Genomic DNA, 23,202 nt, shown 5'->3' with positions numbered 1-23,202 from the left:
TCCCACTTAATATGGAAGTCAAATTCATCTTTGGCTCTCTATGTCCTTTTATGAGGCATTTATACCTCTGATGCCAAATAACTTTTCATTATTATTTATACAGGACTAACACATCTAACGACCTGGAGGACTTAAGCTGCACTGACCTTGCTCAACAGTGGGGGGAAAATTAAAGAAAGTACAAAACATGAGTACAGACCACAGCCAATAACTTCCTTGTGTCATGTTAGGAAGAAGAGTAAAATTTACTCATGTGGTGTGCCAGAACCAACTCCTGACATGAAAAGGGAATTTCTACACACACTGATGAGCAGTGAGTATATGTAGTAGGTTTTATCCACCCTGAACTCAATACTATTATTATTATTGATGTTACTATTCAGATTATTATTGTTATTTCTAGGTCATCCGGAATCTGAGTTGGCTATCCATCAGAGTTGTAGTAGACAGAAGTGTCAAGATGAAGTTCGAAACACAAGCAGTCATGCTGAGGAGCTAATTTCCATGATAGTTGAACAGCAGCTTAACATGGAGCTGCAAACGATGCCCTTCAGTCAAGATCTGCTGAGGAGAAGGAATTTTACTCTAGTTATGTAGCCTTAACTAAAGACAAAGTTTCTGAATGTGTATCAGAACTTTAGTTCAAGCAGGAGCAGAGTGCAGTGAATTTAGAAAAATAAGAATAACAGGGTTGATGATGCTTGTTGTTTTAAGGGGCCTAACATCGAAGGACATCGGCCCCTAATGGAACGAAACGAATGACATGAGACATGAAGTTAAAATTTTAAAAAGTATCCACTGACTAGAGTTTAAAAAAAAAAAATGGTGATGAAGAAAAATGAGGGTGAGATAACATTCAGTGGATCTAATACGCAATGCCGTATGTTCTATTAAAATAAGAGAAAATACAGGAAAACGAAGGAATAAGGCATTGCCCAGTAGTACAGGTATTAACACATAATTTACGTTAGACGTTAAAATAACATTAAAATGCGCAACACAAACCAAAATGAAGTCAATGAGATAAAAGCGCAACTCACATAAACAACACTAGGACAAAGGACTTCATCACACAAGATAAAACAGACCGCTATCGCTCATAAAGCGGATTACGAGGTCTGCTGACTGCTCGTCATCTCGCAAGATAAGGGAGATTGTACTCGGAAGGTTAAGACTATGGCGCAGATCGACCAGGTCCACACTCTCTGTAAGGATGTGTACCACGATAAGATGGTAACTGCAGGTACACAACAGAGGGGGTTCTCCTTTCATTAGATGGAAGTGCGTCAAGATACCGTGGCCGATCCGAAGGCGACATAATACCACGGCTTCCCTCCGCGAAGCCCGAAGGGAAGTTCTCCATACCTTCGTTGTTCCTTTTATTGCTCTCAGCTTATTGGGAAGTGGAATGGCCTGCCACTCCATCTCTCAATGAGACATGACCAGATGTCTCAGCTGAGAGCGAATATCACTTGCTGGAACCTTAAAAGGCAACGGAGGCAGTGTAACTGCCTCCTTGGCAGCCTGATCTGCTAACTCGTTTCCCTCTATGCCCATGTGGCTGGTGAGCCACACAAACGTGATTCTGGTGCCGGCATCTGAACACCCGGCCAGCAGGTCCTGGATCCGCTGCACAAGAGGGTGCCGAGGGTAACACGTATCAATAGACTGGAGCGAGCTCAAGGAGTCGATACAAACAAGAAAGTGTCGGTGCTCATCGTACAGTGCGTACCGCAGAGCTCCACAGATAGCATAAAGCTCTGCTGTGTAGACATTACAGGTTTCCGGGAGAGCAAAAAGAAACCGATCATTTACGACAACGAACGCACAGCCCACCTTCGTATCTGTCCTTGAACCATCCGTGTAAACGACGACTGAACCTGGATAGCGGCCAACAACGGACAGGTAGAGCCTCCGATAAATCGAAGGGTCCGTCTCTCCTTTCGGGCCAGTGTGCAAATCCAGGATGATTTCAGGTCGTCGTACAACCCACTGAGGTACCCCACTTGGTTGTCTGACAAGGCAAGGAATTGAAGGTACGTCAAACAATTCATAACTACTATCCAAGTGTATCCCAACCGGCCGCGTCACACGAGGACAAGCAGCGTACAACAAACAGGTGCCATTGTTGAACACGCAGGGATAGCTTGGATGAAGTGGCATCTGTCGCAAAAATTTGCAGCATACGTAAGTAGAAGTTGCTGGCACCTCAGGTGTAAAGGCGACACACCAGACTCAGCGAGCAGGCTAGCAATAGGGCTTGTTCCAAAAACTCCTGTCGCCAACCTAACCCCGCTGTGGTAGATACTGTTCAGCTTGGTCTTGCGGAGCCATATGGTGCACTGCCGTAGTCTAACCGGGATAAAATGTGTGCCCGATAGAATCGCAGGAGCACCGTGCGATCCGCTCCCCAATTAGTGCTACTAAGAAACTTCAAGAGATTAAGACTCTTGGTGCATTGCACTTTTAGCTGCTGCACGTGTGGCTCCCACGATAATTTACTATCGAAAAGGAGCCCGAGAAATAGGTGTCAACAACGGGAAGAACGACATTTCCTAAATAAAGTTCCGGATGAGGGTGAAGAGTACGTTGACGACAAAAGTGGACAGCAGAGGTCTTTGCGGCAGAAAACCGAAAGCCATGTTCTAAGGTCCACTGCTCCACCCTCCTAATAGCTTGTTGTAATTGTCGCTCTGCGACTGCCATATTACGCGAGCTATAGCACAGAGCAAAATCATCCACATATAGTGACGGTATAACTGCTGGACCAGCAGCAGCAACAATACCGTTTATGGCAATCGCGAACAGAGTGACACTAAGGACCGATCCCTGTGGGACTCCATTTTCTTGAACATGGTATAGCGAATGTGACCTCCCTACTCGGACACGAAATAGACGGAGGGACAAGAAATTCGCAATAAACGCCGGCAAGTTAACTCGGAATCTCCATTGATGCAGGACTGAAAGGATACATTATCGCCATGTGGAGTCATAGGCCTTCTCTAAGTCAAAGAAAATAGCTACCAAGTGCTGTTTGCGGAGAAACGCATCCCGGATAGAACTCTCGAGGCGTACCAAGTGGTCAGTGGTGGATCGAGCGGCTTCAAATCCACATTGGTACTCAGACAAGAGTCCTTGTTTCTCCAAACACCACACGAGTCGGCGATTTACCATCCTCTCAAACAGCTTACACTGGCAGTTTGTAAGGCAAATCGGTCTGTAACTTCCTGCATACTTAGGATCCTTGCCAGGCTTGAAGACAGGAATGACTGTGCCCTCTCGCCACTGAGATGGAAAAGCACCCTCTGTCCAGATTCGGTTGAACACACGAAGGAGATAGAGTAGACTACCATCACTAAGGTGTTTCAACATCTGGTTATGGATGTTGTCCGGTCAAGGAGACGTGTCCTTGCAAAGCACTAGGGCGCAGCGGAGTTCCCACTCCGTAAAGGGCACGTTGTAGTCCTCTGAAGCTTGAGAGGCAAAACTGATGATGATGACGTTCCGCCTTCCGCTTCAGAGCGAGGAAATCAGGATGGTAATTCCCGGAGCCAGATACATCCGCGAAATGACTAGCGAGATGGTCAGCAATCAGGAGGGGTTCAGTGACGATATTGCCTGCAATGGAAATTCCCGGTACAGAAAATGATCCTTGGATACCCGAAATCCTTCGAAGCTTAGTCCACACTTGGGATGATGGAGTATGTGACATCATAGACGACACATCTCTCCCATGAAGCCTTCTTACTTTTTCGAATAAGAACTCGCACCTTAGCGCGCAGTTTCTTAAATGTAAGCAAAATGGCCACAGTAGGTTGTCTATGGTAATGCTTATGAGCGCGACGGCGTTCTTTGATGGATGCTGCTATTTCATCGTTCCACCAAGGAACGAGTTTTCGGCGAGGAGTCCCCGAGAAAAACGGAATGGACTCCTCAGCAGCAGCAAGAATAACTTGGGTGACGTAAGTTATTTCCTCGCCGACAGTTCGCCTGATATCATCGTTAAAGACAGCTAGTGATGTGTACTTTGGCCAATCAGCATGTTTAAGAATCCATCGAGGGCAAGCCTCGACGGATTTATGTTTCAACAAAGTAAGGATGATGGGAAAATGGTCACTGTCACAGAGATCATCGTGTGCATTCCACCGTAACAGTGGAACCAATGTTCGGCTGCATAGACTTACGTCTATGCGAGAGTATGTGCCGTAGCGTACAGTAAAGTGAGTTGGTTCCCCTGTGTTCAAAATACATAAATCCAGATCTGTTAGTAGTGCTTCCAGCTCCCTTCCTCGGGGGGCACGGCGTCTCAGAGCCCCATATGGGGTGATGGGCGTTAAAATCGGCCAATAAGAGGAAGGATGGTGGAAGCTGAGCTATAAGATCAGCGACATCATTTATGTTCAGATGCTGGCCTGGTGGAAGATAAACATTACACACTGTTGCTATGACAGGCAGTGGAACGCGAACAGCGACAGCCTCAAGTGGGGTTCTTTATGGAACCTCTTCACTGTAGGTGTCAGAACGTACAAAAATGCCAACACCACCGGAAGACCGGCGAGCATAGTACCGTTCTGTCGAGTATAGTCTGAAATTTCTCAAGACCGTATGACGATCAGGTCTGAAGTTGGTCTCCTGAATACAGACTATACTCGCTGCGTACTCACTAATGAGCTGACGTAACTCAGCAAGATGCCTGTCATAACCGTTACAATTCCATTGTAACAGTGCCATAGTGTGGACTATAAAAGGAGTGTTAGGTTATGAGTGACAAAATGCTCGTAAGCCAAAACATTATCTACTTCTACATCCGTAGATGTAGAGGACAGTGCGACATCCATCCTGTCATCAAAAGATGGCAGGGGTGCCACCCAGTACTTTGACGCATTTCGGAAGCAAAGAGGTCCCATACGAGGAGAGCGTGCAGGTTTGGGAGCAGGAGTGCCTGCTGGCGCAGACTCATACCCCCCCCAGATGGGGGGCATGACTTCTCCTTCGCAGGGGAAGTCCGAGAGCGCTCAGGATGGGCGCTCTTCTTCCTCTTTTTCTTTTCTAGTTTAGACGGGCTGGGAGATGGTTTCCCAGCCCTGGTCGACGATGCCGCCTCCGCCGGCTGGGGCACGACATTCATCGACCTCCTAGGGGGGGGGAGACTTAGTCTTCCCCCTCTTGCTGTGCCGGCTGGGAACTGCCAGCCTGCACAGACTTCTAGTTGGTCGAAGGTGGGGTGGTCCCCCCCCCCATCGAGCTTTGACTATTTGCTACGTTGCTGGGAGCAGCAACAGTCGCCTTGGACGCAGCGGTCTGGACAGGTGTCGAGGTTGTAAATGACAAACCTGGAAGACTCTGAGCTATCAAGCTATAGTCGAGTGTACGGGCAGGTGTATCCATAGAATTAAACTTACGGCACGCTTCCTGGTAGGAAAGACCATCCAGGGTCTTGATCTTCTGGATCTTCTTCTCACTCAGGTATGTCGGACAATTCTGATCCCGAGGAGAATGAAAACCGGAGCAGTTAGTGCACTTGTATGGAGTTGTGCACTCCTCCGCGCCGTGAGCTACTCGTCCACATGTACCACATACAGCCTGATTCGAACAGCGAGATACCATATGTCCGAATCGCTGGCATTGATAGCTTCGCATAGGAGGCGGGATGTACGGCCTCACATCACAACGATAAGTTGTTACCTTGACTTTCTCTGGTTACACTGACAACTTGAAAGAGACAATGAAGGCACCAGTGGCAACGTCTTCACCGTTGACCTCCACTTTGACGGGGATTTCGCCAAAGTGCTCGCACTTAAGCAACTGATCTGCTTACAGTGCTGTACGAGTCTTTAGAAGCAAACTACCGTTGCGCATTTTCTAAAGTTCCTCCAGTTCGCCATAGACGCCTTCGATGTGCCTACTAAACAGGATCGACTTTACCAGCTTAAAATCGTGCCCATCGGTTCTGGTAGCGACCAGAAACCTAGGGAAGCTGGAACCAATTCCTTCACGCTGCGCATGTTCGCAGGGAGTTGAACCTCTCAGGGAAGCAAAAGTTAAAGACTTAAGTGGGGGACCACCTTGAGAGACCCGACTTCGTTTGGAAGCCATGCCCGATAGCTTCCTCCCCAAATGCCACCCACTGCGGTCAGGGGTCTCTGTAGCTGAACCAAGCAGCCAAGGCAATACCCACCTGGTCATAGCAGGTACTGCCCGGGGTCCGATGTTGGACGATGCCTAATACGGGATGACTGAGGCAATGAGCATTAAGACTCCTTTCCTCCAGTCACCCGCAATAGCATGTACCCCATAGCATGTACAGAGCACTAAATATAGAGAAAAATTTTTAAAAAAATTAATAATAATAATATGTCCTTCTGGCATTCGGCTGTGCGGGGACCTGTGTTGTCAGGCGGATACTACTGCCAAGGTACATGGCGCTCCCACCACGCATTGGTCCTGGGTGGACATTGCGGGCTTTTGGGCGTAATCGCACGCGTAAGAGGCCCATCTCCGGGCAGCACGCACATCAAAATTTTGAAATGGTCTACATCTGACCCTCAGAAAGATAATAAAAAATAAAGAGGGGACCATGGCCACATGACCCTTTGCCTTCTACGACAGGCAGGGATTACCTGTGAATGTACTCAACCCATCCCATCCACAGGAGGTCCAACACATTATACCAAACTGCAATTCATGTCCGCGCCTAGGTCGCCCCTTTTAGTCGACTCATACGACAGGCAAGGGCTACGCCTTCGTAGCAGGTTTGTGGAGAATAACAGGGAGGATCTGTTATTCTCTATTTACAATAACCAGAAAGAGGCAGCCTGATTGGTTTCGAAAGCTGGAATCTGTGTACTATCCCAAATTTAGTGGAAATTCAGCAACTCATCATGGGTTTAAGTATGAGAAGGCAGCAAAATTATTGTATGCCAAGATAACAGGTAGGCAGTTGACATCTATAGGTGTCATTTCGAGTGCCATTCTGCCATGGCTGGCATACAGTGCTGATGGAGTATCATCGGACCCAAATGGTTTAAGGAGACTGATTGAAGTGAAGTGCCCCATAACGGGAAAGAAAGTAACTGCAGAATCTATCTTACAAGGGAGCACATTTTTTCATAAGGAGAGGCAATCACTCAAAATGAAACACCCCTATTATGGCCAGATTCAGCTTGGTATGTTCCTTCTTAATTGTAAGTTGTGTGACTTTATGGTCTATTCTTCATTTGATAACTGTCTTGTTATAAAAGAGGTAGCTTACAATGAAGAATTTACCGCAAAGATGCTAGAAACCTTAGCAAATGTCTACTTTACTCAGATTCTTCCCTGGATTGTTGCTAAGAAACAGCAGGGATAGGTACGAAAAGAGGAAGGGTGATTCCAAATTATATGAAATTGTAGAGCATTGTGTTTCATAAGCATTTTCTTTCATGAGATGCTATTTCAATTTCAGTACAGACATTTTTACATATTTACATCAAAATACATTCACATCCTGTGGATGATTATTTTATAACAAGTTCCAAATATTTATATTTATTCTCTTAGTTGTCAATAGCCTACTACTATTCTGAAAATTATCAGTGGCAAGGGGAAACCTCTGATCTTAAAATTCCTCATTGAACTTTTCAATGTAAATCATCAGAAGTTGAGTAACATTTGTCTGGAGAAGGACATTTGTTTTCTGTACTTGTAATTTTTAAGAAGAGCTCTTGTTTGCATACTGATAATCACTTATTTTGAGATTTCTGACTTTACACATCCATATTGAGTACTACTTGTTACTTGGACTGAACTTAAGGGAAGGTATGACTGAAATTTTTAACATTTTCTTGGGGGTCTCAGGTCCACAATTCCCAAAATATTAATTGTATGCCATTAACTGATCAGAGTTGTGGAGGAAGGCATGTTGTTTTTCAGTGCTGAAAACACTCTACACTCTCTATTGTGAAGTGTTATTTCATGTGTATAGTAAATTATGTTGTGAAGGTAATCCATTAGGAATTTTCAAACAATTCATACATGCTGTTAGACTGGAGAAATGTTAATCATATATTTACTGATCAGTCATTTTCAATACCTCTCACAAGCATGTCTTAGGAACTACACAAACACTGGTGGTTTTTATATTTTACCCATAGTGACCTGGTGTGACCATAACCCATAACATGTCTCGAGAAGGAGGTCTGTTTTTACTATTCCCTTACAAATTAACTACATTGGTTGGTTAGCAGAGGCAAGCATTCATCTTCTGTACCTACATTCTTTGAAGCTTTATTTGTTGCATATTTGCATTGGTTGGTGCTGAGGCAGGGAATGGAAGCGAGAGACTGCTCAGTGCCCTGTTATATTGACCGAGCAGCTTTCTGATCTTTTTGTGAATTATTTTCAAATTCTGATACACAAACAAATATTTGTTTCTCTTAAGTTATTATTATTTTAGTTATAGAATAATATTATGGCTCGATAGCTGCAGTCGCTTAAATGCGGCCAGTATCCAGTATTTGGGAGATAGTGGGTTCGAGCCCCACTGTCAGCAGCCCTGAAGATGGTTTTCCATGGTTTCCCATTTTCACTCCAGGCAAATTCAAATTCTGGGGCTGTACCTTAATGTAGGCCACGGCCGCTTCCTTCCCAGTCCTAGCCCGTTCCTCTCTTATCGTCACTATAAGACCTATCTGTGTCAGTGTGACGTAAAGCCAATACCAAAAAAAAAAAAAAAATCATTATCATAAAGACATGATACTGTATCATGTCTTTAAGTACGGGCCGTGAAAGCATTAATGACACACATTATCGTAATTTAAATTTTTTGTAGTCGTTGAATGCCTCGGTATTACCATATGGCCTTTACCCGAGGATGTGAACAATGGAATTTGAGCTACACCACATGTCCATACAATCCTCAAGAAGTAACAGACTTCAACTGCTTAGCCATAAGCAAGGTAATCTACTAACATCAAATGAAAATTTAGAATTCTTTTTGGGTCATTACGGGTTAAATAGGCATGGATTTATTTTCAGGACAGTCAGAACTGTGATGTTTAAAGGAAGTCTTGACCACTATATTTCTAACAAAATCATAAAATGCATATCAATCATCATTTTCCTATCTATCAAGTGCATCTTTAACAAATTTTGGTTCTTTGGTTTTGAAACTTTGTTGTGGTGAGTACTTTTTGACAATGTATAAAGGTAATGTGGAAAACATTGCTTAAAACTGTACACTTTCAAAATTTTACTCATACCTCCACTTATGGCATTGACAGTTTTCTTCAATACCTTTCCTCAGCAAGAACAGGTTTATTGAGATTCACTAAACTTGCTATAATAGTTAATATGCTATCACAATATGGTAGCATTGACCAAGTTAAGCGACCTGATAATATATTGAACAGTTTCATTTTTCTAATGACTCTCTCAACATGGACCCTTGCTTTAGCAATGTCTGCAGTGATAAGAGCCTCCTCCTTGCTCCGGGAACTTTTATGTCTTAAGAAAGGGGGTCTAATGAGGGTCACACCCATTCTCCTACATTCTTCTTCAATTAAAAACCCTTTGTCAACCATGATTGCATCTTGAGGTTCTAATTGGTCCAAAACACCACTCTGAATGAAAATGGCTTTATCAGAAGCCTTTCCACCATAGCATTTGCTGACAAAGGTAATCAATCCTGAAGGTGCCACATCTACCATAAATTTCACAGTATTCCCACCTTTATAGTGAGAATAAGTGGATATCCCACATTTAAGACACTTACTCCTCTCTATGAATAATTCTGTACAATCAAGTACAAGTCTGACATTTTAAAATTTCTTAAAGCATGTGGGATAGTTAGCCAAAATCTCTTTCTTATCTGGCCATACAATGGCTGCAGATAAAATTTGTGCAAGTAACTGGCAAGTTGATCTGAAATAGTTACTGCATGTATGAGGAGTAATACTAAACAGAACTGACGAACATTCATAACTTAAATTTAGTTTCAGCTTACAAAGTTTCAGTATTATTCTCTCCTTAAGGCTGACTGGAAAGTAATGTGTTACGTTTGAATTAACCTCAAGTAACTTCTCAGCACACACAAGTGAGTTCAAGAGTTCAAGGAAAGAAATTCCTGTAAAAATACGTAAGTCTTTCTCAGTCACAAGAAGTGTGGACAGAGAAAAATTTCTCCCTACTGTCAGATTTTTTATTATGGACACTTGAGTTTAGGCTTTAATTACAAACAAACCAATAGGCCTATTGCAAAGCAAGTTGTACCAATATTTTCCTTGTTTAATTCTACGTTAGTGTATATAAGACACATTGTTTTCGACGTTCATTAAATATTTTTTATTTGTGGTTGTAATAAATATTGCACAGGTTTTTGGCTTCTTCTCTAGGAAGCACTCATTTAGGAATATATACAAGGAAAACTACTTGTCTGATGGTAATGAAATTTTTATAACCACATGTATTTGTAGTGTAATACTCAAGTTACAAGTTTTTTCAACAACCCAGAAAAAAGTTCTTATTTTTCTAAAGCAAGTCTTTCTCAGCACAGGATAAAGGTACAGCAGCAAACTTGGGCTTGTTTTGAAGCACTCAGTCATTGTTATCAGAAACTACAAAAACTGTAACCGTACAGTGTGGTACCGAATTTATGAAGAGTAATATTGAAAGGAGGTTTTGTGTGCGCCGGACCGTGCGATTAACGGCAGGCCGGGTGGTGAAATCGAACGCAGTGTTGCCGCATTCAGTAGTAACCACGCGCGCAACGAGCACAGCTTTTCGTTTACTTTCAACCTTTAATTTTATTTCCTATTATAAATTCCTCTTCCCATCACCTTTCCTCATGAAGGCTTTGGACCTTCAATGGCAGGTTTAAAAATGGTTCACTTCCTAATTTAGAAATATCACACTGTGCAATTTTTACAAGAATTATTTGCATTGTTATTTACATATATTTACAATATTTAATTCTATCAATTTTCTTCGTCTGAAAAATGACTGTGTTCCGATGAATCGGTGCTGCTGTCATTCATGTTGATTGTAACTGGCTCGAAATAAGGGATATTTTCAGATGGTCCATCTTTTTCCCAGTAGTGGTCTTCAATTTTCTTAGCGTGTTTAATGCACTGTTTCCAGAGTTCAGCGGTCACGGTACGTAAGACTTCTCGGCATAAAGCATTAATTGCTTCCATACTTCTAATGTGTTAGCCATATTTGTTTTTGCTATTTTCCCTTTTACATAAGCCCAAATGAGCTCGATTGGATTAAGCTCACAATGGGTCACTGGTAACCAAACAAGCTGTACATCTGGTCGAAGTCGTTTAGTCAGTTGTTCCAGCTTCTTTATCGGTGTTTGAAAATAAGGCCTGGCAAGGACAATCAGCTCTGATTTAGTTAATTTGTTATAATCGTCAACTCCAGGTGGTAGTGAAATATTCTTTGATGTTATCCAAGATATAATTTCAGGTTTCAGCCATGACATGTAAGGGTTTTTAGATGAAGGATCGACCATCGTTTAATATGGAGCTTGATCTATAACGTCAGCCAACTTCTGAGGCAATTAACTCAGGACTTTCGTGAACCATTCTTCATAATGAGTCGCGTTCATCTCATTGTGGTAATCAACACTTCCTTTCTTGCCAATAAAACAAAGTTCTGCACCGTCAAGAAATCCTTCTTCACTTCTGATGTGAAAAATTATATTGCGTTTCCCAGCTCCAGACGGTGTTTTGAACCCTCCACACCATCCACAAATTTGCTGAATGTACCCTCTGTACAGATTATAATCGTCAAAGTTGTTTTCTAAAGCTTCAAGCACGTTTTCTTGCCACCCATGTATAGTATGATATAGTGACGGTAGCGACAGTGATCCTAATTAAGGTACATTTTTGTTTACAAATTGTTTTATGCTGCACCGACACAGAGGCGATGATGCAATAGGAAACTGCTAGGAGTGGAAGAAGCAACCGCGGCCTTAATTAAGGTACAGCCCCAGAATTTACCTGGTGTGAAATGAGAAACCAAGGAAAACCATCTTCAGAGCTGCCGACGGTAGGGTTTAAACTCACCATGTAACTAGCTCGGTAGCACATTTTTTTGTGGTGTATGATGAGTTCAGGTGAGCTATCTCGAACGCTTTTAATTTCCATTTCCTTCTCCAGTGATGCCAAGATTCTCCATAACACTCCCAATAGGTTCGCAGTCATATGACCTAAGTATCCCTGATAAATACCGAAGTCCTCGAATCCTTCGCCGTCCGACTGTTTGCAACACTGAAAGCAGCCACGGAGGTTTATTGCCTCTTGAAAATTATAGACTACTACGGTATGGAAGAATTAACGCGTTATGCCGAGAAGCCTTACGTACCGTGACCGTTGAACTCTGGAAACAATGTGTTAAACTCGCTAAGAAAATTGAAGACCACTACTGGGAAAAAGATGGACCATCTGAAAATATCCCTTATTTCGAGCCAGTCACAATCAACATGAATGACAGCAGCACCGATTCATCGGAACACAGTGATTTTTCAGACGAAGAAAATTGATAGAAATAAATATTGTAAATATATGTAAATAAAAATGCAAATAATTCTTGTAAAAACTGTACAGACGGGCTGAGTGGCTCAGACGGTTAAGGTGCTGGCCTTCTGGCCCCAGCTTGGCAGGTTCGATCCTGGCTCAGTCCAGTGGTATTTGAAGGTGCTCAAATACAACAGCCTTGTGTCGGTAGATTTACTGGCACGTAAAAGAACTCCTGCGGGACTAAATTCCGGCACCTCGGCGTCTCCGAAGACCGTAAAAGTAGTTAGTGGGACGTAAAGCAAATAACATTATTATTATTATTATTAAAACTGTACAGTGTGATATTTCTAAATTAGGAAGTGAACCATTTTAAAACCTGCCATTGAAGGTCCAAAGCCCTTATGAGAAAAGGTGATGGGAAGTGGAATTTATAAGAGGAAATAAAATTAAAGGTTGAAAGTAAACGAAAAGCTGTGCTCGTTGCGCGCGTGATTACTATTGAACGCGGCAACACTGCGTCCGATTTCACCACCCGGCCTGCTGTTAATTGCACGGTCCGGCGCACACAAAACCTCCTTTCAATATTACACTTCTGCTGTACTTGCTGCTGTACGTTTATCCTGTGCTGAGAAAGTAATAATAATGTTATAATGTTATTTGTTTTACGTCCCACTAACTACTTTTTAAGGTCTTCGGAGACGCCGAGGTGCCGGAATTTAGTCCCGCAGGAGTTCTTTTACGTGCCAGTAAATCTACCGACACGGGGCTGTCGTATTTGAGCACCTTCAAATACCACCGGACTGAGCCAGGATCGAACCTGCCAAGTTGGGGTTAGAAGGCCAGCTCCTTAACCGTCTGAGCCACTCAGCCCGGCATTGTGCTGAGAAAGACTTGCTTTAGAAAAATGATAAGAACTTTTTTTTGGGTTGTTGAAAAAACTTGTAACTTGAGTATTACACTACAAATACATGTGGTTATAACATATAAAAATTTAATTACCATCAGACAAGTAGTTTTCCTTGTATATATTCCTAAGTGAGCACTTCCTAGAGAAGAAGCCAAAAACCTGTGCAATATTTATTACAACCACAAATAAAAAATATTTAATGAACGTCGAAAACAATGTGTCTTATATAGGCTAACGTAGAATTAAACAAGGAAAATATTGGTATAACTCGCATTGCAATAGGCCTGTTGGTTCGTTTGTAATTGAAGCCTAAACTCGAGTGTCCATAATAAAAAATCCGACAGTAGTGCTCCTGTTTCTACTTGCACAACTTTGTCCTCAAAAGACTTTTGACAGTCAGAGGAAACATTTTGTGACCTCAGCTCAAGTAATATGTTTGCTCCTTCTACAGGTGAGAGTTGATTATCATCTCTGCTATTCTTATCAACATTTGCAGATGATGGGCAGGGTTGTGAATGTTCTTCATGGTTCTAAACATTCTCTAGAGATCCCCTCTGTAAAGCATGCTCTTGAAGATGAGTAGACCTGAAATTAAAGTGATTAATTTCAATTTCCTATTGCTCAACTCTCTCGTTTAAAAAAATTAATGGAACCAATCTCTGATATAAGTTACATGAAAATGTTACCAAAAAAAGTAAATGGTGATATTTTATCAAAAAATAAATAATGCTATTTGTCTTTTCTTTCATTTTAGAAACTCCAAGAATTAATTAATGTTGTTCCTAAAACTAACAAAAACCTCTCCTTATATAAAATTTTATATAAATATACACAGGTAGATAAGAAGTGTGTGGCTTTTATACAGAACAATATGCTTACCATTAAATAATAAATTGACTCACAAGAGTAATAAAATCTCCAGTTATGTTGTTTCTAAAATGAAAGATTCTCTTGAACAAAGATTGATTTTTATTTAATTTATGATCTTGTGGTTTCAGACCACAGAAAGGTTGTCAGGATCAGATTTTCAGTATGTGCCAGGTAATTGAAAAATGCTACGAGAGGAATAGGCAGTTCTGTTTATGTTTCATAGATCTAGAGAAAGAATATGACAGGGTACCGAGGGAAAAGATGTTCGCTATACTGGGTGACTATGGGATTAAAGGTCGATTATTAAAATCAATCAAAGGCATTTATGTTGACAATTGGGCTTCAGTGAGAATTGATGGTAGAATGAGTTCTTGGTTCAGGGTACTTACAGGGGTTAGACAAAGCTGTAATCTTTCACCTTTGCTGTTCGTAGTTTACATGGATCATCTGCTGAAAGGTATAAAATGGCAGGGAGGGATTCAGTTAGGTGGAAATGTAGTAAGCAGTCTGGCCTATGCTGACAACTTGGTCTTAATGGCAGATTGTGCCAAAAGCCTGCAGTCTAATATCTTGGAACTTGAAAATAAATGCAATGAGTATGGTATGAAAATTAGTCTCTCGAAGACTAAATTGATGTCAGTAGGTAAGAAATTCAACAGAATTGAATGTCAGATTGGTGATACAAAGCTAGAACAGGTCGATAATTTCAAGTATTTAGGTTGTGTGTTCTCCCAGGATGTTAATATAGCAAGTGAGATTGAATCAAGGTGTCGTAAAGCTAATGCAGTGAGCTCACAGTTGCGATCAACAGTATTCTGTAAGAAGGAAGTCAGCTCCCAGAAGAAACTATCTTTACATTGGTCTGTTTTCAGACCAACTTTGCTTTATGGGAGCAAAAGCTGGGTGGACTCAGGATATCTTATTCATAAGTTAGAAGTAACAGACATGAACGTAGCAAGAATGATTGCCGGTACAAACAGGTGGGAACAATAGCAGGAGGGTACTCGGAATGAGGATATAAAGGCTAATTTAGGAATGAACTCGATGGATGAAGCTGTATGCATAAACCGGCTTAGGTGGTGGGGTCATGTGAGGCGAATAGAGGAGGATAGCTTACCTTGGAAAATACTGGACTCTGTTATGGAGGGTAAGAGAAGTAGAGGTAGACCAAGACGACGATGGTTAGACTCAGTTTGTAACGATTTAAAGATAAAAGGTATAGAACTAAATGAGGCCGCAACACTAGTTGCAAATCGAGGATTGTGGCGATGTTTAGTAAATTCACAGAGGCATGCAGACTGAATGCTGAAAGGCATAACAGTCTATAAGGATAATGTATGTATATATGATCTTGAGGTCTCCTTGTCATAACAATGATTACATAAGAGTTGGCTCTTAAACATCTTTATAAAATGTTACTCATTAACTAAGGAAGTACAACTGTAAATAACACCACTGCAGTAAAATCCAGCTGCAAAGAGTTGCATGATAGTATAATAATTACAATTATTATCATTATAAAACATATTGCAGCAATCTATCCTGTAATGACGTCCAATTTTTTTTATTTTTATAACTACAGATTAAATCAATACTTTCATCTACTATGTCACCTGTGAAATCGTTGTATATATATTCCTTATATTTTCCTTTGAATTAAAAAAATAACAACCTCTTTTAAGGCCTGCACTGAATCACTTAAGATGCATCACCAGCGAAATTTAAATATAATAATACGTTTTCGTACTTTATAACAATGTTAATAAGCCTTACGTTTAATTGCATAGTTAGACTTCATTTATTAATTAGAGTTATGTTACCTACTCTTTCTGCATTCTTCTTTTTGACCTTTCCTCTCGTTTCAATTTCTGGTGCTCATATGCTGCACATAACCTCTTATTTAAACTCTTCTCTGGCAAATTTAGGCTAGGAACGACATTTTTCTTCAGTTTTCTAACCATTCGGCTATTGTCAATCGGAAGAACCCCTAAAATAAATACGGTACACGTGAGGGATGCAAATTTACAAACAGCGGATTACATTCTATGTACGGCACAGAAGTATTAGGCTACAAGTTTATCAGTATTTTTGATGTAACTAAATCCTTTTGAATACAAATTAGAGACAATAACTATCAATAAGTACAATAAACAGTACCGGTACTTACGCTGTGGAAAGAAGTCGTCTTCACGAAAATGCAGACTGCACACTGTCATGTAACGCGTAACACGTTTTCCAATTGACAGCGCGGAAGCCCATCTTTCTCTCTGAACTTTTTGTACAGGAAAGTAGTGAAGAGATTTATCACCCGTTTTATACGATTTGCAACCGTATACAGAGCAGTACCTTCTCGAATTTGACAATTTCCTTTCTGATTCCATCACAACGTCTATGCTTCACCATGTAAATAAACCTCACCAGTCACTATGTTACAGCTTCAACATTCTACCGCGTGGCTGCGCCATCCAACTTTTCTGACGTCAATACCGATACCAGTAACGAACTCGAGCACGTGGTGTCAAGCTCTTATATGATCCTTGGTGTCAAGTAGTTCATGGATGGCCGGCTAAGAAGAAATCTACAACTGAATTTCCGGAAATAATTATCAGAAATAGGTTTTCTGTCCTAAATAATTTAATTCTGGAAGAAAGTGATCGTGCGAAACCAAATCATCGCGATCCGCTGGCGTTGCCGTGCCGAGGTTAAAATTTAGGCCTAGATTTCAGATTCAAGATCCAGTTAGGCCTAAATCAGCAAAGGTAGCTGTGTTTGGTGATAGCCAAGGAAGGGGAATTGCGGGAGTGATAGACGACGAGAATATAGCAGCAACCGGAGAAATATATCCAGGAGCTTCTATCAGCAGTGTCCTGGAAAACGTAGAAGAAGCAATTAGGAACTTCGGGAGCGGCGATGCAGTGCTTACCATCGGTGGGACGAACGACGTAGTTCACGACGACGCCAAGAATGTAAGATCACAACTTAAATATACACTAGGGATGCTGACCCACACTAACGTCTTTGAAGTGAACGTGAGCAATAAATAAATAATAATAATAAATCAATAAATTCCCAATTTCTTTGAAATCATTTCGGAAAAGGCTAGGAAAGCAACAGATAGGGAATCTGCCCTAAATGCAGATCAGTATTGATTGATTTGATTATTGATTGAGCATGATGTGAGTAGAGGCTCGTGTGTGAACATTGAAGTGGACAAGGTCAATACAGATAGTGTTCAAATCTGTAAACATTTTCTGAATACTCAGGTTACTGAATGTAGCAGTTTTGAGAGATACTGTTATACAAAACATGGCGCCATCTAAACAATTCAGGTAAACAAAAGATAGCAAATATTGTTCTAGATTTTATTAATCTTAACCCTAGAACACTAACCCTTCGTAAATTTTACGACGGTAGGTAGCAGAACGGTATAGTTTATTGCCTTCCGCGCATACCTACCTGCCACCATTCTGTGTAGCTGATTTTTTCGAGCAGTTATTGACTGTGGCATATGCGATTGTTGATATCTTTGTTCATTCTTGTAATAATTGGGTGGGTGTCGTCATATTGACGAACGGTTAGTGATAGTGTGAACTTAAAAATATAATGTGTCTTAATGCCTTTTTTTACATTTATATTTATTTTATTTATTTTCTTGGTAGTTTTGGTTTCTTTGTGATGTAAATAACACACATTGATAATTTGAAGGGTTTCTTTGAATACGTTGTGTTATAAAATTCATTTCTTATAAAACGTGTTCATTTAATATTTTTTGTGTGTCAAGTTTTCTATATTTAATAAATAATCACATAAAATTATTTAATATCTACGTATTTTGATTCATGTTAAGTTTACGACACTATAGGAACTCTAAATATCCGAAATCTTGCCAAATATAAGCTGTTACATAGAAAATATAATAATTATAAATTGGAGTAGTCAAATTTACTAAGGGTTAGTAATAATGTGTGGCAAAATAGGGTTAGTGTTCTAGGGTTAAGATATGTACTGTAAAACAGGCAACTCCCTTGAGTTATAATGCTGACCAGGAAAACTAGTAGAAAGAGCCAGCTGTTCTTCAAGCTGGCTCAGTCAACTAGAAAATGAAACTCAGGAAAGTAAGGAATTTCAAGTTACCCAATTGCAACAGTCAAGTTTTAGGGAGGAAGGGGATCTGAGATTGCCCTTGGTAAACTGTCAAAGTGTAGTAAATAAACAATAAAAAATTCGATACATTGATGGAATCTTATGAGACTGATGTGGTGATAGGAGTGGAATCGTGGTTGAGAGAAGGGGTAGGTAATAGAGTAGTATTTCCAGAAGGGTACACAGTCTATCGCAGAGACCGAGGAGATAAAAAGGGAGGGGGACGGGTGTTTATTTTGATGAAGGAAACTTATTGTTCACATGAATGGTTTACCAATGAAAGGGATGAAATATTAGGGATAGAATTAGTTTGAGATAATATGAAGGAGGTGGGAATTATACGAACATATAGGCCTGGAAGAGAGAAAAGAGACATGGAAATATTTGAGGAAATAATAGATTATACTCGTAAAAACAATAATAATGATATGGTAATAATTGGGGGAGATCTAAATTTGCCTGAAGTTGAATGGAATGGAGCTGCAAGTGAAGCCCATGAACAGAAACTGGCAAATAAGTTAATTTGGGAGGGAGAATTTACACAAGTAGTACAAGAACCGACTCGTCTCAATAACTTATTAGATGTATTCTTGGTTAAACCATGGGAAATTGTTGATAAAACTGAGGTAATTGAAGGAATAGGAGACCATAAGGCTGTAATAATGGATGTAGGACTCGTACCAAAAAGGCTTAATAAGAGGGTTACAAAAGACAAGAAATTGTACAGAAAACCTAAAGTTGAGGAATTTGGGACTTACCTTAAATCACAATTCAGTTGTTGGATAAGTGAAGGGAGAAACGTGGATACACTTTGGGCTAAATTTAAAGGAATCATTTGGGAAGGAGAGAAGAGATTTGTTCCTGTTAAGAAGGGTAAAATGACCTCAGACCCTGTTTATTATACAAGGGAAATAAGAAAATTAAAAAGAAAATGTAGAATAGTAAACAGGAATGTCAAAGAGGGTAGGGAGAGTAGAGAAACTAGAAAACAGCTAATGAGGAAACAGAATAGAGTGAAAAAGGAAGCAAGAGAGAATTATATGAATGGCATACTTCAAGAGGGCAATGACCACAAAGGGAAATGGAAGAAGCTGTATTCATGTATCAGGAATCAAAAAGGAAAAGGAATCCAAATTCCTACAATGGTGGGAACACTATTTAACAGATACTGAAAAAGCAAACCTATTTAGTAGGGAATTCAGAGATTCAGTAGATGATTGTCAGGAGTTGGAAACCAAAACAGAAGATGGAGAGGGAGAGACACAAGAGGGAAACAAAAAGCTTCTCATTCACAAATGAAGATATTTTCACAGAAATCCAACTGCTTCAACAAGGAAAAGCAGCAGGAAGTGATCAAATTACTGAGGAGGTATTAAAGACATTGGGGTGGTACATAGTACCTTATTTACAATTTCTCTTTGACTATGTCATAAAAAATAGTGTAATGACAAAGGAATGGAAGGAATCTATAATAATACCAATTTATAAAGGAAAGGGTGATAAAAGGAAGCCAGAGAACTACAGACCAATCAGCCTGACCAGTATAGTTTGTAAAATACTGGAGAGTTTAATATCAAAGTTTAACCTTTACTACAGTGGTTACACAAAACAAAGCACTAAACACAATAAAGGGGGAAGGTAGGAGCAACTACACATCAGAAACCACTACACACTCAGAAACATTAACTGAAATTACGCGGATCTCTGCCGACCAAAACATACGTAAATATCAGTAGGGCCAACTAGAGGACAATAAACCAGGAAAGTGGGAGGAACTACGACCTACTGAGGCCAAGGACATGGCTTAGGTTTCAGATTCCGAAATAATTCGCCGTGATCCTCAAATTTTGAAAAAATATTATTTACAAGTGAAATTTTACAAATATATTCCGAAACAAAATCCACAAACATGCAACTTACGAACTATAAGCTCCGTGATATACATAACTTAGAGGATCTTTGATAATATCTACGTACAAGTTACAAAATTTCAAACCAACTATACATCTACTTACAAATCCAGTTGTACAATGCAATTTACAATGAAGTAAACGTACTCTCCAAAACTCTAGCTTACATCAAGTGACTGAACTACCAGAGGCAAACCCTAAGGTAAATATAATAAACTACAATCTACATATTTAGTGAAACAAGAAATGGGAATGCCTCGAAAACAAACAGGCAAGCCGAGCTGAAAAGCTAAGGCGTCAAAAATAATTAATTTGGCAAATTGAGGTTAGGCTAGGGCAGACTCCTATACGAAATAGCAACCGAACATTACGGAAATTTTAGCCGGAACGGAATTCAAGATGGGCCATCCCGGTAGCAAGGCGACGTCAAAATTTCGGACAACCAGATAGGCTGCTCACAGACAGACAGATCAAGACCGACAGAATCCCTCACGAAAGTTGCCTCGCACTCTTTATAAAGGAAACCCCTGGCCTTGGAGTAGCCAATCAGAATGCATGAGCCCTCCTATCGCCCCCTAGAGTCACCAATCACAACTCCAACTTTAGTCGTGAACTTAACCTACATTCTCAAATACGCGATCGCGAACCTTCCATTTCCAGAACAGTCAAAAAATACATTCTAGAATACCTAACCAACAAAAGGCAACACACCCTGTTCAAAAATTTATGTAACAAAAATTTCTGGATACTTCCAGTAAATATAGAACTGAATACTGCAAATACATACGTTATCAAATATTACACTGTACAGGTTAGGTCATTACATGGCATACAAATAAAACAACTGTACAGGTTAGGTCATTACATGGCATACAAATAAAACAAATCACCACACTTTACAAATAAAGTCTTCAATAAACATTTTCCTCTTCCACTACATTGTTCACCCGTGACAAAAGTACATCAGAGGGATATATGATGATAAAAATTGGTTCATGAGGAGCCAGTATGGATTTAGAAAGAAATTTTCTTGTGAGGCACAACTGGTGGGATTTCAGCAGGACATATCAGATCAATTGGATTCAGGAGGTCAGTTAGATTGCATAGCCATAGATCTTTCCAAAGCCTTTGATAGAGTGGAACATGGAATATTATGAAAGAAACTGGAGGGAATAGGATTGGACGTAAGGGTTACACGTGGGATAAAAACATTTCTAAATTCAAGGGTTCAGAAAGTCAAAGTAGGAAATAATGTATCGCAGGAAGAGAAAGTTTGGAAGGGAATTGCACAGGTCCGTTACTTTTCTTAATATACACAAATGATTTAGGGAACAATATAACATCAAAAATAAGATTGTATGCAGATGACATAATTGTTTATTGGGGAAATAAACAACATTGAGGATTGTTCAGAATTACAAAGGGACAGGGACCTTGAAAGTATTCGACAATGGGTTGAAGAAAATAATATGAAGGTTAATGGAGGCAAATCAACTGTTACAACTTTTACAAACAGGAGCTTTAAAACTGAATTTGAATATACTTTGGATGAGGTAGTTATCCCAAAAGGTGACAAGTGCAAATTAGTTGGGTGTGAGATTTGAAAGTAATTTGCACTGGAAGGGTCATGTTGATGACATTGTTGGGAAAGCATATATATCGTTACATGTCATAATGAGGCTACTTTCTGTGGATCAGCGGTAGAGTGTCGGGTTCAAACCCGGCAGAGGTAGTCGGATTTTTGAAGGGCGGAAAAAAGTCCATTCGACACTCCATGTCGTACGATGTCGGCATGTTAAAGATCTCTGGTGACACATTTGGTGTTTACCCGACAAAATTCATTAAAACTCAGCCATAGACGCCCAAGAGAGTTTCGGTTTACTCGGTCTGCCATCTAGTGGAGGCCTAGAGTAAAACGGGACGTCGAAATTGACGAGCAGACAGCCAGATGGCGTCAAATTGAAATGTCTGCACACGGTAGCTGAGGCCATACGATTATTATTATTATTATTATTATTATTATTATTATTATTATTTTTATGAGGCTACTTAAAGGATGCAATAAAGAATTAAAAGAAAAAAGTTACTTAAGTATGGTTCATCCATTATTGGAATATGCAAACAGTGTTTGGGATCCTCACCAAGAATACCTAATAAAAGAAATAGTGTGCAGAGGAAACCAGCAAGATTTGTAACAGGGGATTTCAGGAGAAAGAGTGGTTATGTTAAAGGAACTTAGGTGGGAAACTTTAAGTAAGAGAAGGGAGAAAACTGGACTTATAGGATTATATAGAGCCTATACAAGAGAAGAAGCATGGGGAGATATCCGTGAGAGGCTTCAGTTCGAAAATAATTATATCGGCAGGACTGACCACAAGTACCGTATAAAATTAGAAGGAATTTTAGCAGAAGCAATTGGGGTAAATTTTCATTCATTGGGAAGGGTGTGAAGGAGTGGAACAGTTTACCAGGGGTAGTGTTTGATCCTTTTCCAAAATCTGTTGAGATATTCAAGAAGAGAATAAACAGCAACAGAGAAAATAAATGAAGTGTTAGAGAGTATTCAACCAGTGCGGGTTATTGTAAATAAAAAAATGTGTGTGAATAAATTAATTCCATCCCCTGGTCTAAGGAGTTTGGACAGCCAAAGTAGGGGACTGCCTGTAGGGGTGAAGTACAGTGGGGACTTCGAGGGCCCTGGGACCGCTACGGTAGCTGTGATGGCCTTCAGGAACTCTGAAAAGTGGTGGCAAAAGGGGCTCTGGTTAAGACGCAGCAGGTTGTTATGCTACTTAGGTTCCAGAAAGGGTAAAAAAATAAGTAAATAAATCAATGTAAAGTTTAATCTTATACCAGTTGTATAGTATCATTT

General features: G+C 40.3%; 1 protein-coding gene across 4 annotated transcripts in view; it reads right to left on the bottom strand.

Annotated features, from left to right (window-relative positions):
* The window catches only part of LOC136872433 (uncharacterized), a 383,991-nt gene that overhangs the window by 323,425 nt on the left and 37,364 nt on the right, over positions 1-23,202 (bottom strand). The window contains exons 1-2 of one of the 4 annotated variants that reach the window (XM_067146248.2): positions 16,445-16,544; positions 16,102-16,264 (exon numbers count right to left, since the gene is read on the bottom strand). The exons of the other annotated variants lie outside the window; for them this stretch is intronic. Of the exons in view, the coding sequence (XP_067002349.2) occupies positions 16,102-16,264; positions 16,445-16,493 (212 nt within the window). The 5' untranslated portion in view covers positions 16,494-16,544. Of the gene's footprint in view, positions 1-16,101; positions 16,265-16,444; positions 16,545-23,202 lie in introns of those variants that run through there. 4 annotated transcript variants of the gene reach the window in all.

The sequence above is a fragment of the Anabrus simplex genome, chromosome 4, assembly GCF_040414725.1.
Source record: "Anabrus simplex isolate iqAnaSimp1 chromosome 4, ASM4041472v1, whole genome shotgun sequence".
Classification (NCBI taxonomy): Eukaryota; Metazoa; Arthropoda; class Insecta; order Orthoptera; family Tettigoniidae; genus Anabrus; species Anabrus simplex.
This window is presented reverse-complemented; position numbering and strand designations above follow the sequence as displayed.